This window comes from Falco punctatus (assembly GCF_963210335.1).
Source record: "Falco punctatus genome assembly, contig: scaffold_27, whole genome shotgun sequence".
Classification (NCBI taxonomy): Eukaryota; Metazoa; Chordata; class Aves; order Falconiformes; family Falconidae; genus Falco; species Falco punctatus.
Genome location: NW_027660117.1, coordinates 1644915 through 1665695, shown reverse-complemented (window position 1 = coordinate 1665695; position 20781 = coordinate 1644915). Strand labels below are relative to the sequence as shown.

At 44.3% G+C, this 20781-nt stretch overlaps 1 protein-coding gene, 1 long non-coding RNA gene and 1 pseudogene across 3 annotated transcripts in view; 2 read left to right on the top strand and 1 right to left on the bottom strand.

Moving 5' to 3' along the window:
• Nucleotides 1–20781, top strand: part of LOC308057950 — a 336360-nt gene that overhangs the window by 79617 nt on the left and 235962 nt on the right. The gene's annotated exons all lie outside the window — the stretch shown is intronic.
• Nucleotides 67–11275, top strand: LOC308057946 (epoxide hydrolase 1-like; annotated as a pseudogene). Its single transcript has 9 exons — nucleotides 67–827; nucleotides 1727–1940; nucleotides 2705–2885; nucleotides 3668–3898; nucleotides 4275–4404; nucleotides 5599–5798; nucleotides 8535–8643; nucleotides 8971–9096; nucleotides 10062–11275. The product of its transcript is annotated as an epoxide hydrolase 1-like (transcript).
• Nucleotides 13352–14284, bottom strand: LOC308057952 (MAD2L1-binding protein-like). Its single transcript, XM_080411963.1, has one exon. It carries the CDS (start codon nucleotides 14041–14043, stop codon nucleotides 13543–13545), a length of 501 nt encoding a protein of 166 aa, XP_080268089.1. The 5' UTR covers nucleotides 14044–14284; the 3' UTR covers nucleotides 13352–13542.

Sequence of the window (20781 nt, the reverse complement as noted above, 5' to 3'; positions counted from 1 at the left end):
CTGCATCACAGGTAGCAGTGGGAAAGGGTACCAGGCAACAGGAAACACCCAGTGGATTTGGTTTTTCATGGAGTTTCCTGTCCTTTTTAATTTTTTTTTGTCTCAAGGCATCGTAATTATGACACCAAACAGCTCCCTCATCTAGCTGCAGAGTAACAAGACTTTCTCTGTTGCTTCTAACTTTTTGGTAGATTTTAGATTCTGCTTTTCTTGCAAGAGAATCTACCAGGCTAAAAGAGAACCAACGAGGATGTTTCCTTTTTCTTGCGGGCAGATGAGACCTAAAAGCTTGGTATCCAGTCAGGAGTAGCTGGAAGTAGCAAAGGTACAGCAGCTCACTGAACCTGAACAGGGAAGGGTCCCACAAGCTGCTCCTCATGCCAGCCCTGGGCAGGATGAGTACCACGTGGCTGGCAGCAGAGTAACCCTTGAGCTTGGAAGTCCCCTGCCAAGGCTGGGCACCTATCGCTACACAGCTGCCAAAATAAACTATTTACTTGGCTGAAGTAACACAGCCCTCTGTAGGATGAAACACCGCAAGGACACCTACCCAGTTGTTCAGTGCCTTTTATCTAAATTGTGCTGAAGGCGGGAATATTATGGTGACAAACTATCTAGCTAAAACACAGCCCAGAAACACTGTCTCTGTTGCCAGCCAGCTGAACAGCTTGTGATCCCATGGCTGCGCGGTAAATGGTGCTGGCAGGGGATGTTCCTTACACCATCCCCAAGGGATGGTACCATTCAGACAACACTATCAGACCAAGAATCTTTCCCACCCCACCCCCACCCCCATTTTCTAGGGATGGCACCTTGTCCCGGATCAGGTAAGTGAAATAGCTGCTCTGTGCTGAGGAGTTCACTTTTTATTAGCACCTGGGCTGGGGCACAGCATAGTCCCTTCCATACCCTGTATGACAAAAAATCTTCATTCACAGTCTTCTTTGAGCCCCCTGCAATAGCCCCAGACAGCTCTGCTAATCCCCAAGGGAAGCTGGAGAGCTTGAGGCACAGGTCAGGGGGATGGGAAGGGACACTACATTTAGGACTGATTGCTGAAGGGTTTGAACGGTTTTAAAACATTGCTGTCTGTCTGTTAAATCCAGCTCTGGCGCCTTAGCTCCCACACCTCAAGAAAGTCTGAAACTTTGCTGTCTAGGTAAGAAAAAGAGGCACCAGACAGACAAGTTGAGACCTTTACCTATGGACAGCTATGGTGGAGGGCTAGCGTTGCCCTAAAAGATGACTGAATCTGTAGGGGAGCTATGTATGTAGCACAGTCAAGGGGCATGTCTAGCACATCCAGCTGTCTCCAGCAGCTGAAAACTCTTGTCTCTGCTCCTCAGCCCACTCTGTGCAGTTTTTATTCCTGAAGCTGTCCAGGTGCTACTATCCCATTCACTTCAGTACCTGCCTTAAAACAGATAGATCCAGATCCTACTGATCCTTGTCTCCCAGGGCACACCTGGTACATAAGGAGAGGGACAGAGAAGCCTTGTGATTAACAAGTCCTGATCAGCAAAGGCTTAAGGTCCCTAAGAAACACTGGTAGATGTAACCCTGCCACAAATCCTGCCTGCGATCTTCAAAAATAACAGAAACACCCAGCCCCTGCTGACTGCATGGGGTTTGTTACTCACGTCCAACCAATGTGACTACAAGCCTCAGCATAGTCCCTTTACCCTTGACACTTCTGTTGGGCGCAAACAATTTTATGCCTCCCCAGGTCATTTGAATGTTCTCAGAGGAATGCAGTCCTGGTCCCTGTGGCCGCTCTGGGCATTGGAGGGATGCTGGTTTACTGGCTGAGGTCTAGACACAAGATCAAGACTATTGAAATGGGCAATGGATGGTGGGGCTCAGATGAAAGACCTCTAAAAGGGAAAGAAGATGAAAGTATCTGTCCCTTCAAGACTGAAACATCTGACAAAGAAATTGAGGTGCCCGTGCCTGGGAGGTAAGGAGGGGCAGAAAGCTGCGAGGTGGAGCCAGTTCATCACCCACCTTACTGCTTTGAGGTGATGCCTTGGGGGCAATAGCCAGCGCAGGTCCGTTAGATGATGCTCTGGCTCACTGCCCTTTATGAATGGGATTTGAGCTCAGATTCACTGCAATGTCTTTACGCTTTCTGAGACCACAGACTCTCAATGCAACCTGGGGCTGCTCCTGCAGAAAGGCCATGCTTTGAGCAGCAGAATTTGACAGCAGGTCTGCAGTGGTGGAATGGGGTGGGAGGGCACCGGGATAGCAAAGGCACCAGTAGGGCAGGACTGAGGGGCTTCCGCAGAGGACAGGGTTGGAAGGGTGAAGAAGGATGGGGTCCTTCCTTCTGTCCCTACAAGCCTGTCACTAATTATCTGGCCAACTAGCAGTCGGTAGCACAGGCTGAGCTGCTTATTCTTCTCTCAGCTGGCAGTGCTGGCAAGTTCCTAGTGCCCAAAACCCTAAAGCGAGTTAGCAGTAAGGCAAGCGTAGAACCCACTACTCCTGGGTGCCCTAGGGGAACTGCTAACCTGTAGAGAAATATATTCTCCATATAAATGATTCAGGAAGTTATACAGAGTATGGCACTGCTTCAGGAGGGCTTGTGGTGTCCCAGAGAGAGACACAGAAGCCGGTGGAGCCAGGAGAGCCTGTTCATGCCTGCCTTAGCATAGGGCACATGCAGGCATCTGGCCAGCCTTGCAAGAGCTCCTGTCCGCAGGACCTGCATCGCCGCCTGGAGCAGGCCCGCTACACACCGCAGCTGGAAGGGGCTGCCTTCCGCTACGGCTTCACCTCCAGCTACCTGCAGAAGGTGGTGGCCTACTGGAGGAACCCGTTTGACCGGCGCAAGCAAGTGGAAATCCTGAACAAATATCCCCATTTCCGAACCACCATTGAAGGTGAGGGGGTCTCTGTGGCTTGAGCAGGTCTCACTCTGAAATGCACAGAGAGAATGGGGGGCTTTAAGAGGTTACTCTATTAAGACAACAGTGTGCATAACAGCTTAATGAAGGATCAGTAGTGGAGGCTATGTTATTAGTAACCCTCTATAGATTAAGATCATTGCACAGTGGTGATAAGATTAGATCTGCTTGAAGATGGGCTTCATCTGGCTCTGAACCTGCACTAAATAACAACGAGGTTTTCTTCTGCTATTGCCTTGAAGCCACCTTTGAAAACTGTAAAATTTACCCAGGCCCTGAGGTTGGAATATCCACCACCACCACCCAGTTTAGCCAGGTGAGGTTAGCCAGACTTTAGATAAGTGATCTGCAGGTTAAACTTATATCCTGCGCTTACTTTTTCCATGTTTCTCTTTTTATCACCCACACATTTTGTAATTTAGTCATGTTTTTGCACGTGTCTTAGCTGCATTATGCTATGCATTGAAGTGCAGCTGTACTTATATACTGTAAGACCAATTTCTCAGGAGGTGGATGCTCAGTCTCCTGTGACCCCAGTAACTGGGACTGGGATCAATACCTCTGTCTGTAAGTAAAAGATGAGACACAGGTAAAATACCAGGCATGTCCTTTCAGCTAGGCATCTTCTTGCCATGGGTTGATTGTGTACCTTCTGCTGTGAATGCTAATCACAGTTTTGCCACCCTCCTTCTTCAGAGTTTGGAACAGAAACTGTGATGGAACTAAGGCTTTAATTTATCTGTCTGGATGTGTGGCAGGGATTGATATCCATTTTATCCACGTGAAGCCCTCCTATGTCCCTCACAGTTGAGCTGTTCAACCTCTGCTGATGGTCCACGGCTGGCCTGGCTCCTTCTACGAGTTCTACAAGACCATCGCTCTACTCACAGAGCCAGCTGAGCATGGCCTGAATGAGGGTGACATGGTGTTTGAGGTCATCTGCCCATCCATCCCAGGATATGGCTTCTCTGAGGCACCACACCAGAAAGGTGAGCGATGAAAAGGCGCTGTTGGAATTGCCAGGTTCTTGGAGCCTCAGTCATCCCTGGCCCTCACCAGGGAATGCAGTTTGTGAATGCAGATGCTTGGCTCTGCACTAACACCCATGTGGCTGAGGCTCTGGGGCTGGCTGTGGAGATCTGGAAGGTAATGGTAGCTGGAAACCAGGTCTGCTTTCCACTTTATCCACTTTCCACTGAATTTCCATCTTGTGTTCACTGTATTGCCAAGGAGCAAGGCAGAGCAGCATAGCACACTGTGCCTTTACACAGCAGCATAAACATGTGCCTCTGTCAGACCATGATCTTTGGCCAGGGGATGATACACCAAGACAAACAGGTTTCCTCTGTTTCTCTTTACCTACAGGCTTTGACAGCAAAGCAACTGCTCGGAAATTTCATAAGCTGATGAATAGATTGGGCTCCAAAGAATACTACCTACAGGGAGAAGACTGGGGATCTCTTATTACCACAAACATGGCCCAGATGCTGCCACAGTGAGTAGCAAAGGGAATCAGTGCAGAGAAGGTTTCTCCAGTTCTTACCCTACCTTCTGGCTCCACGGTCCGGGTCCTGCCTTCTGTTTGCCCTGCCTCTCATCGCCTTCTGCTTTGTTTTCTCCAGGGGTATCCCCACCCCTGTGCATTCAGTCATATTCACGTGCTTTGCATTGACAGTGGTATTTGCATTCTCACGCTTTCTAAATTTCATAGAATCATAGAAGCATTTAGGTTGGAAAAGACCTTGAAGATCATTGAGTCCAACCATAAACCTAACACTGCCAAGTCCACTGCTAAACCAGGTCCCTAAGTGCCACATCTACACACCTTTTAAATACCTCAACCACCTCCCTGGGCAGCCTGTTCCAATGCTTGGCAACCCTTTTAGTGAAGAAATTTTTCCTAATATCCCATCTGAACCTCCCCTGGCACGACTTGAGGCCATTTCCTCTCATCCTCTCACTTGTTACCTGGGAAAAAGTGACCAACACCCACCTTGTTACAACCTCCTTTCCTGTAGTTTTAGAGAGCAAGAAGGTCTCCCCCAAGCCCCCTTTCCTCCAGACTAAACAAGCCCGGTTGCCTCAGCTGTTTCTCATAGGACTTGTTCTCTAGACCCTTCACCAGCTCCGTTGCTCTTCTTTGGACACATCTTTCTTGTAGTGAGAGGCCCAAAACCGAACACAGTATTCGAGGTGCAGCCACACCAGTGCTGGGTACAGCATCACTGCCCTTGTCCTGCTGGCCACGCAATTTCTGACACAAGCCAGGATGCTGTTGGCCTCCCTTATCTAGGGAAGAGTTGTACAGAGAAAAATGGAGTGCTGTTTGGCTTCTCTTTCACTAGGCATGGAAGTAAGCTCTGCTGCATTTTGATTTGAGACCTCAAGGATCATCATTCTAAATCAGGAAGGAGATAAATTTAAAATTGGCAGGGAGAAAAGGAAGGAGCTCAGCCTTTCAGCAGCTGATCAGTACCACGAAGTATAGGACTTTCCTGGATGGAGATGGCACCAGCTGTACCATTTTTAACTCTCCCAAATTTTTTTGGAAATCACGATAAATGTGAAGGGCTTATGTATTTGGCTTAGTGAAATGCTTCTATTACAGCTCCCGTCAGACTTATTTTCTAGAAAATTTGGAAACAGAAAATGGCTTGATTTAACCTTCTATTCATTAACTTGATTTCAGATCTGTGAATCTTATCTTCGCTGGCAGAGAAGGTTTGAGAAGGATGATTTCCGTGATGCTTGGGGCTTATATACCATGGCTCATAGGCTTTACTAGGGAAGATGTTCGACGTATGTATCCTTTCATCCAGAAGAATATACATGAACTATTGCGAGAGTCTGGATACTTACACATCCAAGCCACCAAACCAGACACTGCAGGTAATGAACCTTCTCTATATCACTATGAACTTTGTATACTGACTGCTTAAGGCGTATAAACACATAGTTGAACAAAAGCCAACCATGTCTGAGAAGCAGTGAATTCTGGTGACTGAATGCAAGACATGGGGACAAGAGCTGTGTAAAAGGAAGTGAAAAGGAACCGCTTAAAGAAAGACGGAGACTACAAATATCACTTTTCAAGGTCTGTTAAATGGCATACCACTTCTCTATGGCAAAGAAACCCTTTGCAAAATGCCTCTTAAAGTAAAGCACAGGACCCTGAAATTGAAGCTTCTAGAAATAAATGTGGGTGAAAACAAGAAAAATAAGCAAGTGCAATGTGAATCTTGCAGAAAGGTAGACACAGCCATAATACCTGAAGCCAGAAGCATGATGTAGTGGGACCAGTAGATAAGGAGTCTGAAGAAAGGTATGGCCATCTCAGAAAAGTTACATGATTTATTTGTATAATATTATCAAAGATTATGGGGTATTCCTTTATTGAAATAAACCCTCATCAGGAAAGACAGCAGAGCTGTCTCAGACTGGCATCAGGTACGGAGACCATAGAAGGAATAGCACCCCATCCTGGCATTTAACTGGAAAAGAGGAAACTCAAAGTGAAACGTCAGCTAATGCCTAGTCTGTTGCTTGAACTGATTGCAATATCAGAGAAATAAAAGGAGACAAACCAGATACCAGGTTGGGGTTTTTTGGGTTTTCTTTTCAAAAGCCAAACAATGAAGACAGCCCCCAGAAAAACAAAGACCAGTATGTCTAGTGTCTGATCAGAAAACTAGCAGAAATGTTTTTAAAAGGAGAATTCATTTACAGGTGATAATATCACAGGGAAATCGTGCTTCAAATATCAGAGCTCTGGCAGGATCAAGAAGCTGTGGACCTAGTAATGGAACATATTTAATTTCCAAAAAAAGTTTTGTTGAGGTTCCTTCCCCCAGTGTTCTTAAAGACATTAAACTGCCTTAAGAAAAAGATTAAGTTCATGGGTTAATAACTAGTTAACATGAGAATTCATGAATATAAATAAGTAAGCAAGTTCCAGGGGAGAGAGAGTATCACAAAAATCTGTGCTGGCACCCGTACCTTTCAATATGATCTTAATTTCTCTACAGATAAAAGTGAATGGTTAAGTGAAAATCTGACACCTATCCAGGGTTTGGTTTAATCTAAAGATAAATGGTTTTGTAACTCTCTGCAGTTAAGTGACTGGTTGATTAAACTGGCCAATAAAAACTGATGTCAACAAAGTCCAAAGCAATTTAAGCAGAGGAAGAAAATCACGATGGGCTCTAGTTTGGTTGCTGCTATGTGAGAGAATCCAAGAGTCAAGGACAGTGCTTTGAAACGTCAGCCAGCTCAGACTTTAAGAGAATCTTACAAACTCTTAAAGAAAGCAAAAAGAGAGTAAGACAAAACACTAAATCCATGATATTTAGAATCTGTTCCACCCCTGTTTCATTAATATATTTTATAATCAAAAGAATACAAGAAGGGGAGAAAAAGAACCCTAAAGTGACCAAGCAGCTTCCCTACAAGCACTGTACATAGTCTAGGACTCTTTAACCTGGAAAAAAAGAAGAGCAGGGATTTTGTAGCACACTAAAATTGTGAAAGGTAGAAAATAAATAGGGGGAAAAAATACATATTCCCTGCTTAGTCTCAAAAAATATCTATATTATCAGTTTAGTTCTCATTAGGCAGGTTTAAAGCAAAGCTACAGTATTTTCACTCACCAGAAGCTGTGGTACCTAAGATGTGTACAGGTTGAATCATTAGTAAGCTGCAAACAAGACTGGTATTTCTGAGCATCCAGTCCATGAAAGTTGAATACAGTGATTCGGAGACAGCTTTCAGCTCAGAAAATGCTCACCTCCAGACGGGTCATATGTTAGCTGGCACATTTTAGCCTGCCCTACCTTTGCTGGTCAAAGCATTTACATGACTTTGATGTGTAGCAAATCACTTTAGGCCTGACAGCACAGGGAAACTGTTGTGCCAATGCACAAACTTACTTTGCATTAAATATGTCCACTATTAAATTGAAATCACATTGTGCATCATCTTCTACGCAGTCATTCAGTGCTAAAGTCACACTAAAATACACTTGAGAGTAGGCAATTCTAAGGATACTGTAAAACTACAGCCTGGAGTGTGGTACAGGAATTTTCCCAAGGCAAGCTCTACCACTGCTGAAGTAATCCCCACCCGTTTTACAGGTTAAAACACAGATATAATATGCTGTGTTTATAATGTTTGTTAGCATTCCCCAAAGGCAGGAGCAGATAGCAGATACACACCACTCCACTGTTGTTTAAATTACATAGAAAGTGAACAGCACTCAGGGTCCCAGTTAGCCATCCTAAGCAGGACAGCGCTCCCAAACAGTTTATCTGAAATTTCTTTTCAGAGTGTAATCCCTTTACATCTGAATTTGCTCTTTCTGCCACACATTACCAAGAAGCCCAGAGGATTTTCTTAACTCCTATTTTCTTTTGTATAGGAATTGCTCAACTTTATAGTGCTGTCAGTTATAGCCAAAATTCCATTGGGGTGAACTTTTCAAGAATAAAGTACTACCAGGGCTAGTAAAACGCACTCTTTACTGAATTCTCATAGAAAACTCTGAAGAATTGATGTAAGTCCAGTTTAACTCCCACTGAAGTATTTGCAATGCCAGGCAACTGCAATGGTTCTCTTCTTCTCTTGAATTAGGTTGTGGACTGAATGACTCCCCTGGGGGGCTTGCTGCATATATATTGGAAAAATTCTCTACCTGGAGAGATAAATCATTTCTGCATAAAGATGATGGAGGCTTGGAAAGGTAAGAAAACAGGTGCTCTTCCATGAGAGGACTCATTAAAAGAATGAGCAATGGTAACTAATGAGGAGATAGGTAAAAGACTGGCCAAAGCTGAATTTTGAGCATGAAAGGTTACACATGACAAGTAGTAGTGTAAACTCACAGCAGACTGCCTGCAAACTACTGCTTCAGCACCGGGCAGTTTTGCTCTGGGCACATGGGTGCCAATTAATTTGCTGCTTGAAAACAAGTGGAGAACAAGAACAACTGTTCTTCAGGGCATGAGCCCAATATAGCGTATTGAGAAACAGCTTCCAATGAAACGTCTTCATCTTTTTCTATCAATAGCAAATACACTCTTGATGAGCTTTTGGCCAATGTGATGATTTATTGGGTGACATCCTCCATTGTGTCCTCAATGCGATTCTACAAGGAGAACATCTCCAAGGACCCTGGTCTAACAGGTGATGCCAGGTAATGAAGTGGTAGGTGTAAGAAAGATTTGCAAATGAGATTGAACCACGTTTGCCTGTATAAACATTTAGATTACTTTAAAACAGCAAACTTAAGTTGTTAAAAAAAATAATCTAAGTTCTTATTTTCTTTTGATAAAAATAGTTGAGTCATTTTTCTTTTGAACCTGTAATTCACACAAAGTAGCTTGTAGCCAAGACAATGCAGCGGACATATCAAACTATATTCAGTCTTGTGTTCAAACTACAGGTCTATATACTTAGTCACCAAACAAATGTGATCTCTGGCTCAGTTCAGTTAAAACAAAACAGAAAATCAGGAGCATTTCCAAGAGAGACGTTTAAACTGAATTAGGAAGCATACGGCTTAGTGGTGGATAAAACTAACGACTACAAGTGTTAAGCACAAACTTGGGGAAGCAATCTGGAGAGCAGTACCTTCTAACAAACCAAGCACCTTCTAACAGCCACTGACTTTAAGATGACTATAAGAGAGGCTGACCAGAAAATGCTGCAGAACGGAATTCCATGTGATTGATCACACAAACAAATAGAAGAGTCTTTTCCTTTGTAGACCGAGCCAGCTTACCTTTCCTCAACTCATTCGTTACGCTGGTACTATAAATTCTAAAGTAAACTTGAGCAGGCTCATTTCTGACTGTCACAAAGAGGTGATGCGTCTTGCCATTTATCGCAAAACTGTAAAACAAGGTAAGTTTAAAAATAGGAAACGTTTCAAGATTGAACCGTGTGCGAAGTTGGCTCTACTTTACGTTTTTGGGTATAATATTCTCATACTCAAGGAGACTCAAATACAAGCAAAGCTTTTCAGCAGAGTACAAACCACAAAATGTGTCGCTGCGGTGAAGCTCTGCCAGCTGACTGTGGCAATTACTAGAGTCAGGAGGTTTTTATAGAATTTCCCCAGGACTTTTTTCAAAAAGGCACTTAGTTAATGTCCTCTAGGTTTGCAGTGTATGTTCCCACAGGGACTGCAGCTTTTTCCTCAGGAGCTAGTACATACACCACGGGTCTGGGCAAAGGAGGTCTTCAAGAACATCATCACTTACTCTTACATGCCACGTGGAGGGCATTTTGCTGCCTTTGAGGGACCAAAGCTTCTGGCACAAGACATCATGCACTTTGTCAGAAAGGTGGAACAGCTGTGAACATGCACTTTAGATACATATACAGAACAGAAGCAAGTTGTTCTGCCACCAGCAGAACCTTTACTTTGAGGGATCAAATAAATCCAATGTAATCACATAGAGAAAACAACATTTCATTTTGATAATCATTACAGTACTAAAATTGTTAATGAAGCTCTAAAGCTTTTCTAAAGAATAAAAGAAAAAACCCCAAAGTAAGCAACTTGTCTTCTTTCACTCCTGGCACCGTATCATTGCTGCACTCATAGTTCAAGTGTAACAGAATACATGAACGGTTTACTGCAGTAACACTGCACTCATCTGGGGAAGAGAGTAGAAAGAAACCAGCCCCTTGATCCTTAGAACGAAGGCTTCTGTTTAAAAGCTTCTTTAAACACTTGAGTGCTAGCGTCTGAAATATGCATTACAAGCAGCTTTGGTGGAAGTGTAAAGGGTTTTGATCTCCTGAGCACAAACACTCCTACGTTCAAGTTATATTTCATTCAAGAGACCAGGAATTACATATTCAAGTGGGCAGCTGCACACAAGGCAGCTTTCTTCATTCTAACAGGTTTTCCCCCTACGGCTAGCTTTAGCAGCTACTACACTATGTAAACAGATGTTTAATGGATAACAAGGCAGAGACAGCGTTCCTAGTGTGCTCCAAGCTCAAAAATACCAACTTAATTTCCTCTTCGTTCTTTATCATTCCATTCCAAATGGTAAAGTTAAAATATGCACCAAGCGTAGCAGGTTACTTCAACCTTTACCCTCATTTCAAACGATTCTTATCACACCATCGTGCAATTTTTGCTAGCAAGAAGCTGCAAGCAACCTTGCTACCAGTAGGCTCGAGTTTCTCTTCAAATGGGATAGGGCTGTTTGGAGCTGTTAAGCTCACTACATTACAGACACTTCTAAGTAGCTGACTGAAGGTTAAGTCCAGCAGACACCTAGTTTTGACACACTGTTCAAAGCTCTCAAGTGTTTCTCACCCTCCCTCCTTCTCCCATTCTGCACTAGACACCAGGCCAGAAGGGCTCAAGTTCTGCTCCCAAGTAATACCTTCTGACTTTGAACAGGAGTTTGACAAGTAAAGATAGTGCTGAACTTGATCACACTCGCCTCACCGCCTCTTCACATTTCATAAACATTGAAGAGTCTAAGACTTAGAAGTAAAAGCAAGCAAGAAACTAACTTTTATTGTTGTTGTCTTAAGTGAGAACAAGCTAGCATATTGGGACAGGAGTCCTATGCAGGAGCGGGCTGGAAACTAATGGGAGAAACAGCTAGGTATTGTGAAGGAGAATAGGAAAGATAAACATGGTTATCTAGTGTTTAATAGGTGTCTGCACGCTTGTAGAGATATATAGCTATGTAACTGCATGAATGATTCCTGCCCTGAGCCTGGTGGCGCATACAGCTGCGGTTTGTGTCCGGGCTCAGAGATGTAAATAGGGGCTTCTCTGTTTTGGTGGAAGTGTTTCTCTTTGCATAAAAAAAGAGGGAATGAAGGGAATGACCCCAGAGGTATGTTCAGAGAAGGCATGCTATGTTTCGAACTTTTTGACTGAACCAGTTCTTGTTTGGTGTGCCCTTCCACCTATGTATAATGTTAATCCAAAAGAAGATGATACTGTTTACACTTTGAATGTCGATCATTGTCTTTCTGTAGATGCTAATGTAGTAGGAGGCTGTGATGGGAACGTGTCGCAGCAGTTCTTCTCTTATCCGGAATAACAGCAGGGAAAGCATTAAAGAGTTAAATCACCTTGTTTGGTAGGCAGTTAAGCATGTGAGTCAAAATTGCCACTGCTTTTTGTTGTTGGTTCAAGGACATGGCTGTGAGGATTTTGATGGTATGTGCTGCGTGGATTTTAGGCGCCCCATTGCAGCAACATGTTACCAAAATCTGAGAAGATGTCAGCCTTTTGGGGCATCCATTCACTCAATTGGCAGTATTGTTTGTTTGCTGTTACCTTGGTTGCTGTCATGTTTGCAAGGGCCCTGCAGAACATGGCAAACCTGGTACTAGCTGTTCAAAAACAAAAAGGGGAAATTGTAAAATTGTACGGAACAGAGACAGTGGGTTATTCTGACGTTGATAATATGTCTTAGTTGCTTTTTTATTTGTTCTATTACTTATACCTTGTTTTTACTCGTTCGGTTTCAAAGGTTCTTTTTGTGCAACAGGAAGGGGGAGATGCAGGAGCGGGCTGGAAACTAGGACCATGCGTGGCGGTCAGTTTGCTGAGGGGAATGTGCTCGAGCTTGTCTGGACAACAATTAACATGATGAGATGTTTACAGAGCACAGGGGAGTGGGGGACGGATGGCGCCAAGGAAAAGTAACAGCTTGCTGTTAATTGATGGCAGCTAACCACCAATCGGGGATTGCCTAGTATGCAAGGCTTAGCTTCAAGAACCAATCTGTTTCAAACGCGCAGCTTCTGAAAGTGTATAGAAACTCGTGCTTCTGTACAATAAGTTGACATTTGCTTGCATCAAGCTGCGTCCCGTCTCTTCATTCGCCGCAGTCCTAACTTCCTCTGAAGAGGGTTAGAGCAGAAACCACTTGATTTTAGTTCTAACTGTATATCTAACTGACCGTCAAGGCTGTTGGGCTAAAGGTTAGTAAAAAAATAGGAAGACGTGCTTCCCCACTTCCACAGGGCCAATCAATCTCTTTTTGTCACCAGTACAAGACCTCCCAATTACTCAGAAGTCCCACTCTTTGTTTGGATTATTAAGTAACTGAAATTGAGTTATAGAGAAGTCTAATTTTATCAAATAGATAGGCAAACACTCGAGTACTCACTCAAGCCTGATCAGACTACAAAGGTCTCCTTTTACGGGTAAGAATGGCTATAGCCTTTTTAGTAAAGGCCAAGTGTATTAATAGTCATGTACATTACCCAGAGAGAGTCCCAAGCAATCAGCTAATTTAGTAATGGCCACATTAAAACTCGGGAGGGAAAAGGTTTATCCAGTATTTGCCAGTTCAGCAAGTACACAGCAGGAAAGTTTTACTCCCAACGCGCCAATTAGTCTCCTGTACCATAACTCAGGTCCCCAAAGAATCACTGTATCTTTGTGCAGCTGTGCCTTAAAGGGTAATTGCTTTCAACAGCCATTCAGGAGATGAAAACAGATGGACACGGTTCAACTACAGGAAGGTAGTAGACGCCCTGAATAAAGGATCCAGACAGACAAGAATACACAGTTGTATTTGATAAAGTTATCGCTTAAAGCGGCACCAAAGGTTATTCGATATTCCATTGAAGTTCTACAGAGTGTGGGTCATTCGTGAAAGCCTTTGAGCGCCGCTGGTGCTTGAAACCAGACATAGTCCTCCCAAGTAGAGGTCACATGCTGAGGAGCCGAGGCACTTCTGTTGATGTCTCCATCGCAGGACAAGTTAACAGCTAGTTTCCTCCCTCGAGTCGGCACCTTATAGTTGAGCTTGGGCCGGAACCAATCAACACCACAATCATGGTGTCCTTGGAGCATAACAACAGTGCCCATGACAGGGAGAGCCTTCAGCTCACTGAAGACATCCGCAACAAAGAGCGAGTGAAAGAGCTTGTGAACGCAGGATGCAGTTTTCAGGCTCTCCTCAGCACCGCCCTCACAGATACCCTCCAAGCTGAGCTCATAGAGCTCCTTGGGGCTCATGACATTGCCTCCAAGTAGAATAAGAACCCGAGGAACCAGTGTCAAACTAAACATTATTTCCAAGCGCTGGAACATTTCCTCCAGTTCTGTCAGCACCTGCTGGCACTTCTTGCTTGCCAGGTCCATGGAGGGTGGCTTCTTAATCACATCTCCATCCTGGAAAACAAAGCAAAGAAAGATCACCACATTTCATTATTAGGAAACATTAGTACCAACACACCCTTCAGAAAGCATGGCCCATCCCATCCCTGAAAGTTAAGGAAGGTTCAAGGGTTTATGTGCCTTTTAAGAGATACAGGTACCCACGTACGGAATCAGGAGACCCAAGATGAACACAAATGGCTGCCCTATAGCTACTCAGTTTAAATCTGAACCCCACTACTGAGGAATGTCCACGAGAATTACAAACTCCATATTTTAAAGATCAGCTATCACTCCAAAAAACACCTACCAGCCTTTTTTCTTCAAGTTGTTTGAGTAACAAACAAAGCAGTGGCATGCTTTGAGCACAAAGTGGAACAACAAGAGATAAACAGCAACTTTTTGAGACCTTTAGCCACCTAACCTAAAGGTTTTTTTAGTTGTTTGTGGGTTGGTTTTGTTTGTTTTTTTTTAATGAAGTTGTGGTAACACTTAAGGATACAGCTACAACTGCACTGCACTTTACAAGTGTTTGGCACATGTGAGAAACTATGGACTAGGGTATTGTTTATTAAGATTTATGTTAAGCCCAATGTAAAGGTCAGACAGCAAAAGATATGAAATCGCTTATGCAAACAGCCACCAGACACCGCTTGTGTAAGGTAGGATAACCGCAATCGCTTACACAAACTAAACCAGATACCGCTTGTGCAAGACAAGATAACCACCAGATGTCCAGGAACAGACAGAAACAGGACAAACAACCCCATATAAGGACATATGAGTGAGGGGTCAACTATGGGACGAAGGAGGAAGACTTCTTACTTTGGCCTCAACGACCACCAGGAGGCAGAAAACGACCCCCTAACAACAACCGAAGCATGCGCAGAGTACCTCCACTACTTCATGAACACGGAAGTAAAGATGTATAAAAAGGGACTGTTTGAACTGCTCAGCATGGCAGTTGGTGGAGCGCAGACTCCCCTGCCGTCCAGCGCTGTTTTTGCTCATATTCTACTTGCTATAATTAATAAAATTTTAATTGGATTATGATCCGTTCTGGTCTCAATTTATAACAACTTTTATATTTTACATATATAAAAGAATTAGTACAAGACTACATTTCTTAGACTTAGGTGCAGCATGTAGAAAAAAGTTTCAGCTTGTGTCTTTACATACCTCTTTTGATGTTCTACTCGCTGGCTCAGTTTGAGTTCTAGAAGAAGAAAAAAAGATGATCAGAACTTAAAATAAAGCACTCGTAACCAACATAAAGCCGTGAAAACAGTTTATAAAACCTGAACACCAAAACACTGTGTTCTGATAGTCTTATGAATATGGAAATTTATTTCTATACATAAAGTGTGCTCTCCTGGTACATTCAGTGCAACTGAAATAAAACCCCAAATCCCATTCCTTCTTTGTCCCCAATTACTCTAAGATACAGAATACAGCAGTGCAAGAAGAAGTCCTCACATATTTTCTTTCTGCTCTCTAAGTCTCAAAACTGTGAAGACTGTGCTACAGTTTTCGGTTCTTAAATAGTCAGCCATCCAAATATGAAGGCACCTTCAGGCAATCTGCATAGCCCCACTATCACAAACAGGTACCAGATAGAGCACTTTGGTTTCTACACTCCCCTGACAAAACAAGAACAGTTGTCTGTAGAAAAGTGTTTCTTTGTGGAAGCCCAAGCACTGTGTTCAGGTACCTACTATCCTCTAGCCTAAAGTGACTACCAATAGCAGTAGAAACATCACCTGAAAGCAGTTCCAAGGATTTTCTGTGGTCGAGGAGGCCTGTGTTAAAAAAATAAGAAAAAAAGCCTGGATTACCAGAATTTGCTTTAGGATCATCTTGAACATGCTACAATATTTTAGGAAACACTTATGACACACAAGCCCTTGCCGAGATTCCACATACTCATTGGTCTGTACCTGCATGCTACTCATGAATCAAACATGCAACCGTCCATCAGTTAACAAACAATTCATACATCATCCAAAGCGTCCCACGAGCAGAGGCAACCCAAAGGCTGCTGTGCCGGTCCTGCACAAATAGAAAGGCTCATTCTTCCTGCCACTGCTACACCACCACCAGGCTCGCAAGTACAGCCACGTACCTCCTGAACATGAGGAAGTGCTTTAGATTACCACACCAGGGTTTCTCCATCCATTTGCCTTGAGGAAGATACTACAAGGTGACTAACGCATTTCTGAAGGCCTCTCCACCGTGACACCATGCGTTCAGCATTCCCAAACACTAACGACTCTACCAGTTGTTTCCATAATGTTTCCAGCTGAAGGAATAGAAAGCTAACCTGCCCAATCCATTTGCAACTTTAGGAGAGCAGCGGCATTCATCCCTTACCCCCACGTGCAGGCATTTCTTGGATCTTTGATGCTAGTGGCACCTAGCCTCTCATTTTAGGGCAGCATTCCAACACCAGGAGAGGGTGCCATCCAACCAGAAATGGAGGCTATATTGACAAGACAGCACTAAGCATCCCCACCTAAATTAACCCCCCAAACCAGGCCATGTTTAGAAGCACAGTGCTGTGGCATCCAGAAAGTCTTGGTAGCGCCTGAAAGCACTGCAACACCTCCTGCAGTAATATGCCCAAAGCTTACAGGGGAGCCACATAAATTCAGGGGGTTTTGCTTGCAGATGCTTCATGGGTACAGGATGCTGCTGTACTGTTTGTTTGAGACACGCTGTAACGCGCCAGTACACTCTATTTATTGAGAACTAACATTAGAAAGACATGGCAAAACCATAAGTCAATAATATCTACTAACGGTGGAGGAGAGGTCTGTCTTGAAGAAGCCTTGAAAACATGAGCATTCAAACCATGCTGATGCAGCTGATACAGAACTGAACTGTACGAATACATCGATGACAGCGATAATGCTGTAGTCAGGCTTACATTTGAGTATCTGCAATTGTAATCAGATTCTCTGTCCTCCATAAATCTGAGGAATACAGCAGTAATACCTGGAGCACAGAGAGCAGCTTAGGGTGAAATCAAACTTAGAAAGGTAACTACTAACATTTGGGAAAGTGCTCAACTGCTTTCTGAGCTTCAGGTTTGGAAAAGATCAACTGTTCCTTCACCGTCCTGGCACAAAAGGCAATACGCTTTAGGATGTTGTTCTTTTTCTCTTGCCCGACATAGACATTGTCTTTAGGAATCTAATAGGAAGCACTTAAGAATGAAACTTCTTGTTTGCACGGTTTGCCAGCTGGCCACTCTCAGTCTTTCCTCTGGAGACAGTATGCAGCCCACACACACACCCCGCTTTGGGGTGTAAGAATACCCTGCCCCCCTCCCCCAAACAAAGGAAGCAGGCAAACATGGAGACTCGGACTGCTGGCAGATGGGAACAAATCACCAGTTCACACTGCAATGTGTCTCTCCGTTTACTCTAAAAGCAATACAAGCAAAAGCATACAATAAGGGATCTCTCTGCATAGAGGAAACAGGATGGAGAACTTGACTCTCAGAAAAACCAAGCCCAAGAACAAACCCAATTCAAACATCTGAACAGTCACCACTGTTGGAGCTTGAATGCCACGTCCCAGCGGGCTGAAAAATCTAAGTCTGCTTTGGGACAGATACATTCAAATCTGCCCTGCCACAACAAAAGTTAACAGCAGCTTTAACAAGAAAGATACACCCTGAATGCCTCCGTAAACCAACAGCCACAAAGAAGGTGAACACACTGAAACCCCTCCCAAAGAACACAACGCGTTATGGCTACTTACCCAAGGTCTGTTTTGCCGGTAGCTTTAACTCCTCTAACAGGGACTCCCCTAACAGTTACCGATGAGTTCCCCGGAATCAGGGCATTATCATCTGTGTATTCTGGAAACAACATCAATACAGAGAAAGCATCAGTCAGTTTGTAAGAGTGATATTAACATGTCGTGACGTAGCACTTCAGGGAATCCCTTTACAGATAGAAAAGCAACATTTTACACACAGCGTCATGCTTTCATCATCTCACGGTACCTTTCCAGAAATCTTCAGGTCTGATAGTCAAACACAAGCAGCAAAATCTTTCCCATTTTTTTGGAATCGTTTCAACGCCAACAGCAAAATGGTCTCTAAAGTCACTAAGCAGTGTCTGCTAAAGCATGAGGTTCTTTCCTGATCTAACTTTCATTGCTTTTGCTCCTGTTAGCTTACAAAACCCTAGAACATGTCTCCATAATAGCGAGCACGGAAGAGGACACCCCCACCCTGCCTCCCACCTTTTCAAACACATCCCAACCATCCATTTTGCCTTCCCACCATCTTCAAAAAGAGTCCACCATCTCTTTTTTTTCCCCCCAGTGATGTTTAAAATCCTGTTTACTTTCAGCTTCTATTAGCATTGCTTCTATTACGAGATTTCTGTGATCACGCGGCCCGGAAAAATCTGAACAATTGGCCATCTTCACTCAAGGTTCACTGAAGGGTCTTTCCAAGATCATGTCACCATTTAGTCAGGACTCCTGCACCAAGTTATAAAACCCACGACCGTATCTCCACAGGGAAGATCTCCAAGAACCCCCTTTAGGCAGAACATCCTGGCCGAGTTCTTTCCTTCATCTTCTGAAGGTGACTTTAGGCACGCAGATGCTGTTCAACAAAAACGGAAATTCACGGTTATGTATAAAACCCCAAAATCTGGCAGACACGTGTATGACACTGAAATGTATTCCTTAGCTTTGCTCTGACAACCACTGGGGGATTTTTGCATTTCCACAGGGAAGACACCCTTACAGAAGTTCCAGTAAGTATCTGTGTCACAACCTGTACATCTGCCTCTACCTGCATGTCTATCTCTACCGCCGTGTGACACGCGACCCCGTAACACCCCCAAGACCCCTAACACCGTGCTGTTAAGTCTCCTCACAGATACTCTCCTGAACATACTTTACCTATCTGTAGGTAAACAGCGTGTTTAGGTCCAACCACTGGAAAGGCTGGGGCCAAAGTTACAGTTACCACATGTGGCAGGCATGTCATCCTGTTTAAGTTTTAATACAACAAACAGGAAGAGGGAAAACACCTATGAGTACACATTGTAAAGAAAAGACTGTTGAGAGAATGTCACAGAACCACAGGAAAAAAAGAAAAAAACAAAACAAAACACCCGGTAAAATTTGAATGTTTAAGGAATGGAAATGGTTTCCAAGTCTTTTTATTTCTGTCATATCCCAAAGTCTTTAATCACATGCAAGCTTTGCCAGATGGTAGATTACCAAACTGAGACAGCACGCTAAGTAATACGAAACCATTACCGTCTCTGAGAATCAAGCACCATTTCTGAGATTCAAAAGAACTTAGGGCTTCTCGAAGAACATTTTTAGGTATATTCACCATAAGTGATCTGCCATAAAACTTCAGTATTGCCCTGACACCGTCTAACACGCAGTACCAGGAAAAAAATGCACCGTTTGAAAGAAAAGAAGAAATGATGCCCAATAGCATCTGAATGAAAATGTCTTTGGTGCAGCAAAGAAGCTGTATTGGCAAGAAATGCCAAGTATACTTTAGACAGAACGCTCGTCTACAAGATGGCTTTCCAGGGTCTGCATAGATTCCCACTCACAGATACACTCTTGATCCCAAACGTTGCTACTGAGCAGTTTCTGCAACAGCCAAGCACCACTTTTCCAATGCGGTGGAGTAAAAGTAGCTGAAGACAAATTTCAGTCACCAAACCCACTTTTTTCCCCTTCAAATTAGCCATCCACTCCTTTTCTATCACGTTCAGCCTTCTCTGCCGGCTTTCAAAGAAATCTGGCAGGTTTGTGATTACAAGGCATTGTCCCACATTTCCGTATCGTTTTACCTAGAAGGGTCCCAGAAACCAAACCTCTTCCACGCGCGGTGTCGCCCATCGACCCCGTACGCTGCTGTGCCTGGCTGCGCACACAGCCCTGACGCCAGCTGCCAGCGCACAACCACGGAAGAGCAGCTCTGAGGCCCCAGCACAAGTCACCGCTGCCGGCCGCGGCCCAACCGCCTCACTGGCCACCTGCGCCACCGCCAGCCGGCCGGTCCCCGCATCCCGCGCCCGCTGCCCCCACGCACCTTCCATGGTCTGGGCGTTGGTGACCTGCAGGTCGCAGTGAGTCGCCTTCAGCCTCTCGCGGCCCATGATCTGGCGCCTGAGGTCCTGTCACCGCCAGGCTTTCAACACCTGCTCTCCCCTCCTGTACCCCCCAGGCCTGTCCCCACCTACTGTCCCCTCCTGTCACCCTCCAGGCTGCCATTGCCTGCTGTCCCCTCCTGTCACCCCCGGGCTGTCACTACCTGGTGACATAAGCTACATAAGTTAAAAAAGAAAATAAGAAAAAAAAAAAACCAAAACGAAAACCTGCTTTGGTGAACACCAAAACACCCGTGACTTTCTCAGACTCTTCACTACCCCACATGTGAGTCAAGGGACAGGGTCTCCTAAAGGCTCTTTGCGGGCACTTCCTGAAGACACCCCCATCCCCCACCCCCCACCCCACCCTGCTTTTCTACAAGTGCACAAAGAGGTTAAGAAGAGTTTCATGTCTAAGTTAAAGGAGGCAGTTTCTGAAATTAGCTTAGGTGAAAAAAACAAGGTGGTGTATTCATGGATTTTCTCCTCTGCAAAGCCATGAAGAAAACATGAAACGCACTCCCCAAAGGCAAAGGAGCAAACTGAGGGAGAGCAGCTCATTGGCACCTTTCAGAGCTTC